This window comes from Mustelus asterias, chromosome 9 (genome assembly GCF_964213995.1).
Source record: "Mustelus asterias chromosome 9, sMusAst1.hap1.1, whole genome shotgun sequence".
NCBI lineage: Eukaryota > Metazoa > Chordata > Chondrichthyes > Carcharhiniformes > Triakidae > Mustelus > Mustelus asterias.
The window spans coordinates 127,042,354-127,051,141 of NC_135809.1; the positions used below are offsets into that span (position 1 = coordinate 127,042,354).

The 8,788-nt window shown below is 37.7% G+C and overlaps 1 protein-coding gene across 1 annotated transcript in view; it reads left to right on the forward strand.

The window, feature by feature from the left end:
• gas2a (growth arrest-specific 2a) overlaps nt 1-8,436 on the forward strand; it is a 129,270-nt gene extending 120,834 nt beyond the window's left edge. The window contains exon 7 of the mRNA XM_078221013.1: nt 1,976-8,436. Coding sequence (XP_078077139.1) covers nt 1,976-2,224 — 249 coding nt within the window. The 3' untranslated portion in view covers nt 2,225-8,436. The remainder of the gene's footprint in view (nt 1-1,975) is intronic.
• Nucleotides 8,437-8,788: the final 352 nt, after the last annotated feature.

Sequence of the window (8,788 nt, forward strand, 5' to 3'; positions counted from 1 at the left end):
TTTATAATTTTCAGTGTTTCCACAACATTTTGCTCTGGTATTGAGGGATTGAATTTCACAACTTTGTAATTCGTTGAAATTCATAAATGAGTGGCCTTGATTTATTTTACCTACATATGAAAACACAAAATATATCCCATCAAACTGCTCCTCATTATTTTTCAGAACTCTTGCAATACTGAACTAACCTTCTTCCTTCGAAAGGAAGATCCTTTCACTGATTGGGATTAGCCCATTAGTTGATTTATATTTACCAGTTTAGGAAAATTGGTCAAATATTTATATAGCCACAGCAGTTAAATACACATTACAGAAAGATTAATGCTCTTTTGCATAATTAAAATTCTGACAACAGCACTTTCCTCTGAAAGTAACCCAAATACAATAATTTGTAGTAAGTGCCAGAGATATAACTTTGTGACCTATTGACAGCTGAATCTTTCCATAGAGTATCTGATAACAATTTGCAATAGCTGTGTGCATCAATTTTCTGACGCTAATGGCTTCTAAACCAATTCATAATCAATCAAGTGGCATAAATCTTAGTGGGTTTACAGAGGATATTCCAGTCACTCTGATCCGCCAATCATTTTTTTATGCTCAAATACTCACTCTGGGGTGTTAAGCTTTGAAAATCGAGTTTCATTTCAATACATTCCGGTTCTTCTTTGTTTCTTTTATATGAAGCTGCTGTTTTTCCACAGCTTGATTTATTCCTTTCCTTACACATGAAATATCAACTTAGCTCATGGTACATTCAAACCCTGTACTGCCTTCATAAAGTCACATCAGGAAACTGGTCCGTTATTCTTGAGATTGTTTCCCTATTCATATCGTTGTATTAGATTAACTTGGAAATGACAATATTAAAGCGAGTGTGTTTGTTAAATTGCCAAAATCACTAACTAATAAGCGGTCCATTATTAGCCACCTCAGAGGTGGTTGAATTAAGATCCAAAGATGATAAATATGGCCGATGCTCTGCTAGAATATATAGGCAAATGATTTGATCAGCTTAAAGATGAATTAATTGTGGAATATGTGTGTTGAAAGTCCATTTCGGTCCCTCATTACAGTCTGAAATCAAAATTTCTGAATGCACAAACTTTGACTATTTTTAAATCTTCCCAAATTTTAGCTTAAGTGGTTATGTTTCAGTTAAGAATTTTAGCTTGCACGTGTAAATTTTAACTTTTTTAAAAATGTGGTGTTCTGTCTTGTAGGTTTAATGGATCAGATGATAAATATGTATACATGGATAATTTAAGACAAACATCAGGTCTATCCATAATGTAGCATGTAATAGTATTCAAGACTCTTCTTTTTGTTTCTAGTAAAATGTATGACATTTGCAGGAAATCCATTGGGTTCCCAAAAGCTTCTTATTACACAATGAAATAAAGTAAGCAGAAATTTACATAATCTAAGGAATGCTGAATTCTGGGTATTTAACAGCACTAAGCAATATTCAAATTCTGCAATTTCATCTTGCTTTGGGTGGCTAAATTGTGTGGAATTTTTTTTAAAATCCTCACTTGACAAGGTAAAAATTCTTTTGTAGCGATCTTGAACAGGTTTAATTGGATAGAACACTAATAGAAATTAAACATTTCTTGTATTTGAGGAATGGTGTTGGCAGTTCATTCTGCTTTACCTCCATCATAATAGGTACATTGGCATGGCCGATTTGGGATTGTAATATGAAATTGATGAATACAGCTTATGACTGTGAGTATAAACAGCAGCTGACCATAAAATGTCAAATCATCACCATATTGTTGATTGCTCAGGCAAAATTAGCAAGGATATTTGTGTTTTTATGCTTAATATATGCTCATTATGTTTGCCTGTCATTCTTCCACATCTAAATAGAAATTAGTCATGGCTTTTTAATCTTTATTGAATTATCTTCTGTTGTACAACCCATTCTATAGCCTTCCATTGATTTTGTTAAAACAAGTATTCTGCATTGCAGATGCTGCACAACAAACATGTGATGGTGCGTGTCGGAGGGGGATGGGAGACATTTGAAGGCTACCTGCTGAAGCATGACCCGTGCCGGATGCTGCAGATTTCCAGAGTGGATAGCAAGACATCTCCAGTCCCAAACAAGTCCAGGACTATCAAAGACCTGAGCCCCGATAGTTACCTTGTGGTGGCTGCCCATTACAGAGGCAGACGAGAGAGTGCAAGTAATAATGGTGGTAACTGGGGAACAAAGTGATTTCACAGCATTTGCTATGCATCTGTGGCCACTCTATCATTTGAGTAGTGATCCAATATGCCAAAAAAAAATAGCTACTTCAGCCTTTTCAAACCAAACTGGTCAATAGTAATCTAATTCAATCATTCTAAGATCTTTGGGATTTTTGTACAAGTCTTAGTGAATCCAAAAAGGGGCCAGAAAAAAACTGTAGCCTATTACTGGATTGAGGCAAAATGTAATGGCAGTGCTGTAAGTAGACTTTAGCGGAAGTGATTGTGATAACAATACTCACAAACAGGTGAGGCCAAGTTCCAATTTAAGGCTCACCTTAAGAAAATTCTGCGATTGGAAGCTATTAACATTGTAGTAGTGCCTATTTTGATTACAGATGTTCTCCATGTTGCTTGGCTCTCACACATCCTGCTTTTCCTGTATTCTTGCTTTCGAGTGGGCAAGCATTAAACACAATATTGATGTTGCACAAACAACAATATACCAAACAGTAAGGACAAGGTATTCTGAAAATTGTTGTATAATGGTGTGAATATTTACAAATTGCCAAGGAGACTGAACTACACCACCTCTGTTCTGTCATCCATATGATTATAGCATTTGAGTTTGGACTGTCTCCCAGTTCTGAGCATTCTAAACTCAGTTGACAGATCTTTTCTGCCGAGGAGATAAACTTGATGCTTGGCACAATTTGATTATCTCAGGCTGTCTCACGGTTTTAACCTTACCATAATACTTTGATAGGCTATCTTCTCCTTTCCCTCAATTCACAAGTAAATTCATAAAATTCTGCACACGACAGAATCATTCCTATTTCTCCTAACATCATGCTGCTTTGAAAACAACAACAATGCAGAAGGAAGCATTTGCAACCAATTAGAATAATTAACCGTTGACTCTTAAGTGTTTTTGGTAGCCCATATTCTGACCAGACTTTATTTGAACAAACATTCTCAAATGAATGCCACAATTGTTAATATAAATATATATTTCTACAGAATAAAAAAATGGCCACAATTATGGTGGCACAGTGGGTAGCACTGCTGCCTCACAGCGCCAGGGACCCGGGTTCGATTCCCGGCTTGGGTCACCGTCTGTGTAGGGTTTGCACATTCTCCCTGTGTTTGCGTGGGTTTCCTCCGGGTGCTCCAGTTTCCTCCCACAGTCCAAAGATGTGCGGGTTAGGTGGATTGGCCTTGCTAAATTGCCCCTTAGTGTCAGGGGGACTAGCTAGGGTAGATGCATGGGGTTATGGGGATAGGGCCTGGGTGTGATTGTGGTCAGTGCAGACTTGATGGGCCGAATGGCTACCTTCTGCACTGTAGGATTCTTTGATTCTATGAAGCCAGGGTATGGTAGGAACAAAAGCTGCAATAATTTCCACTCTTCAGAATCCCATATATTGAATTATTGCTTGATAAATCTCTGATTTTTCCATTTCCTATAGCTGCATCAAACAGCAGAAAAAGACCCTATGTGTTGGTAATCAGTGTCCAGATTCGCTGCCATTTTGAGTCTTGCTTCAAACACATGCACCTGCAAAGACCCATTTGATCTAGTCCGCCATGTCTTGAATTTAAGAACAAGGAAGGCTTTCCTTACTCTTACCAAGATGCAGATATGTTTAATTATAACCGTGAAAGAATAGCAGCAAAACATTCGCTGCATAACTATTTCTGATCAATAAAATGAAGGGCCGTCAGTACTTCCCTCATCAATGCGCTGGATTCCCAAATAAATCAATGTTACGCAGCAGGTGTCATGAATATAGTGAAGACAACCAGTGCTGCTGGCTGAGAGGTAGCTATTAATACATTATCTCTTTATCCCCCAGAGGTTTAATTTCATTTAAATTGCATGCATCAGCTGTATCATGCAGAATGTAACTAATCCAATTATAAAATGTTTTCCTTTCACAGATTACCATAATTACAAACCCTTCTCAAGCCCCTGTCCAACAGTGTAACAAAAGTGAAACCAAGTGCAGTTTATTTGATATTTAAGACATAAAAATGCAATTTCATTAGGTTAAGTCTTTGATTTATTCACACGACTACATGCGTTGCCCAGCCCCAACCCCACACCTTCCCAGACCACATTTGTTACCCAAATCCCAAAATAGGTTAGAAATAAAATACTGCAGATGCTGAAAATAAAAAAAAGCAAAAAAAACTGCAAATGCTGGAAAACATTCAACAAATCTCACAGCCTGTGGAAGTAAGTCACGTTAAAAGGTCCATTCTGGAGCTGCTTTGTGATTGGCAAAATCTCTATGCGTGGCAGCAGGTTTTTGTTTACTCAAAATGATCCAAAATAACAAAATAAATAATGGCAAAATAAATTTTAGTTAGCGTTTAATGACAGGAATAAGTAGGCCATTCATCTAACTTCACCATGGGAAAGACAAAAAATATATTTTTCTCTTAACCACTTAAAATGATTGTGTTTGATAGTGAATAGCTACAAAAATGTATCCATAATCGACTGTGAATTCCCAGCCACTGTGTATAAGGAATACAAGACTGGAAAACATCCTATCAGAGAGACTTGCCAGGTACTGCACCACAGCAAGCTCATACAATATTGTTTGAGCATTAGAACTAGGCTTTAGTAAGCGAGAGCATAATAAGCAACAAGAAACTAAAGCTGAAATAAAATTAGCACTTACAGTGTATTCTACCTTCGCTAAACTTAACAAAATTGCTAACCCTGCACACTAGTGAACTTTAGAATTTGACAATTCAATCACAAACACTACACTGCTCCTCGTACTGTAGAAGACCATATTTAAATTTGATAGCAACATGTTTTTTCAAAGTTGTAGCAGGTCAGTGTTTAATATTTAATTTTAGAAAGCAGGCGAGACAGAATTTAACTGAGGCGGTATTTTGTGTTTATAGTGCACTTTGAGCAGCAAAGCTCTTGACCACTTTGTGCCATCATCTAAAACATTCTTACACTGTGATAGGAATGAATACCTAGAGGGAGAAGAGGAGCGCTCCAGGAACTTTCCCACAGGTCGCAATTGATGGCGTCGCATTCACACACAAAGAAACAAACGTGATTTTATTCATTGACACAAGGGATATGATCATTTTTTTTCAACAGTCAGTTTTTATTTTGTCCAACCAAAACAGGATAAAAGCAAAAGTAAAATCTGCAAAAACTTGCTAATTATCAATTAATTTTGATTTTGTTTTCCGATTCCCCTCCCCATTGAGACATATTCCAACATACAATGGACAGATATGAGAGATATGTCAGATTCACTCCAGGCGCCTCTCTTTATGCTGTTTCATATAATTTAAAGGTGTTAAATTAAGACATGTTTGTATCAGTTCTCAGCAGAGTTATCACTGGCACAGAAGTGGCTACAATGATCACAAGTTTCAACATCACAAAGAAGCCACAAAGTCAGCTAGTGAGCCACTGGTAAAATAGGAGGGAATGAGTTCCTTCTGCTTCCGCCGTGTAGCATAAATGAAAGGTTAAAGACCATCAGAACAGAATAAACCAATCAGCATTGCAAACTTATTTGAGCAGCTGGTGTTTAAAAAAAAGTCTCACCGAATGCTTCCAAACCAGTTTCACATTATTAAGCAACTTAACGTATTGGGCTGGGTTTAATGCTTCCCTGCTGGCAGATTTGAAGGCCAGCAGCTCATTAAACCTAGCTGCAGCAGGCCCGCCACCCTTCCACACACATACACACATCTGTCCCCACCCCCACCACAGGGCAGTTAATGCCCACTTAAAGGCTTCATCCCACCACAAGAAGAATTTAACAGAGGCAAGAGAGGTCGATGCCAAGCAGCCAGCTTGGCAGGTTTCCCTGCTCAGTTGCTAGCAGGCAGTGAGGAGGGCCTCCTTTACAGGCTCCATGGGTTCATTGGAGAGTTTGTTTCTGCCCTCAAAGTTTTACCCCATCCACCAAGGTGTGACAAACCCAAGCACCACCACCCCCACCCTCTTCTTCCAACTCGGTACCCAAGACTCCAGATGTGCCTAAATGATCCAGCACCACATGCCCAATGTGCCGTAATGCTTTTGGCCTCTGACTGACACTTAAATGTCCACGAGGCAGCCCCTCAGCGGGCTTCCCCAACCCACTGGCCTTTTTACCACGCAGGGACAGGAGAGAATATAATGCTTCATGTAATTCAGTCCATCAGGTTTAGTGTTGTCCTGTCCTGTTGCAAATGCGTTCGTAAAAGCAGAAAGGCATTATAGATATTTAAATGCCAATTTTCATTTCCAGTTGTGGGTTTATTGTAAGGCAATGAGATATAAAATAGCCGTATCCAACATTTAGCCATGACCCACGGGTCTAATTTACTGATCTTAATAATGATAATCTCTCAGTTCCTATAACAGATTCTTATATACCTAAGCAGGCTTGTTTTTAAGCTTTAGACCTCTGCCATGTGCCTCCATTGTAAATAATGCCCCTATGCAATCTCCCATCTGCTGTCCTTTGTTTGAAAGAGTCAGAATATTCTGCTTTGCAATAAATTGTACAGAGCTCTGCCATATTATTTTCTATCAATTCAAAGGTCAGATATTGGGTGTTATTTTAAACTTTGCTCAGTACTATGCAATGCTGCTTATAAAAGAGGTGTCTAAAGCGTTAAGGCAAACCTATTTAAATAGTATTGTTCAAAAGTATTGTAAAATGTAAGCAGTAAGATATGTAATAGCAATGCACTAAACACTGACAATCGTAGTTACATTTATAATGCCAAAGAGGCCTACTTGACAGTTGACTGGGAAACACCTAGACTTGCTGAACTGATGCCTGAACGTTTCTGGTGTTAGATTGACTTGGTATTTATAATCATTGTGTAATAACAGTTCCATGATGCAGCACTCCCTTCAATAATGAAGGGATTATCCAGCATTAGAAGTAAGCGAAAGTTTACTAACTAGAAAGCCAAAGGACTGGAGGATGGAAAATCTGACTACCTTCTTTAAGAAGTAATATACCCGAAATGTTGAAGTTACTCTCACTTCAGTTGTATCTATGCAGTGAAATAATAACATGAGGATTATTTTTATTATTTCGAGGCCTAAATTTGCTTGCTTTGAGGAAAGCATGAAGGTATCATTGAACTGTGGTTTTGGAAAATTGTGTACAGTTTCAGGCGCTTCATTCTGGAAGATTATAAAAGGAAAAGTTGCTAATGGATTAAATAGTAATAGATTATTTCCACTAGCCAACAAGATATAAGGGGACACCAATTTGTGACAAAAATAATTGAAGGGGAGTTTGCAAAAATAGTCAGATGGAGGTGAGTTAGGATTGCCAATGCCTTTACCGTAACAAACTTCTTTAAGCAATCCATAAATTCTTAGAAAGACAGTTAGTTTCTTGAAAAATATTAAAAGTCGTCTGGGGGTAAAGAGATTAGAATCAGTGGCTCATGAAAGAACCAGCCACATGGCCCATTTCTGTGCTTTTATGTTCTATGATTTAATTAGTGTTGCTACTATAAGATCTGATCTCAAGTATATTGAATGACCATACTTTGTAGGACATAAGAATCGTGTCCCTTGCATCTTTAAAAGCTTTATAATCTTTCAAAAGATCACTCTGAATTTGTTAGCATTTTTTTTGTACATTCATGAGGATATTTAGATGCTTCCTGAATTGCAGACACTTCGAATGGAAACCTAAAGTTCTTGTAGTGTGTTTCACTATAAATTCCAGCGCAATGGAATAGAGACCAAATAGTATGAAAATAAGTGGACAGTGCTCCAACCCTCTGCCAGCTCTGTCATTCCCATTCAGCGAGGAACCAGAGTGTCGTGTGATTCAACTTCTACCCCAGTCATTTGCTGAGGGAACAGATATGCAAATCAGAGACTGGCGAGTTAATGTGTAAGGTCTCATCAAAGTGTATTTTTGGAATCTTTATTTTTATGCATTAACGTTGCGACAGAAATTAAGAAACTTGGATGTTAGGCAGACTTTATAGGTCCAATGTCAAACTAGCCTTGTAACAAAGGGCGGGGTTCAGACGAAGATGGAATCTCAGCTTTATTAGTTAGTGTCATGTCATGATGACAGAACACTGATTATGTTTTCGCAATTCAAATGTAATGTTAATACAGAGGTTAAGAAATTCCAACTACTTCACAGGGGATATGACTGGATACAATTTTTTTCTCTCATGTTGCTAAAATGCTTTGTTTTAGAACACTAATAAAACATCTCTTTCATATTTGTTTCATGTGTGCTTTGAAAATACAGCGTGAATTATTGATGAGTTGAAAACCACAATATCACAATGTAAATACTGCTCTCATGTGGCAAGCCTCTCAAACTGCAGCTACACAAATGTCTCCCTTTCAATTTAACTCACTTAGCTGATGTGGCAATACATGATCACATTAAAAGATCATTATAAATACAACAAGAAAGGCACCCTATAGCTTGGGTACAAAACTTTGAAAATGATCATTGTCAGCATATATAATCACAACACTACACATAAGTTTATTAGTGTCAGAAGTAGGCTTATATTAACATTGCAATGAAATTACAGTGAAAATTCCCTAGTCGCCACACTC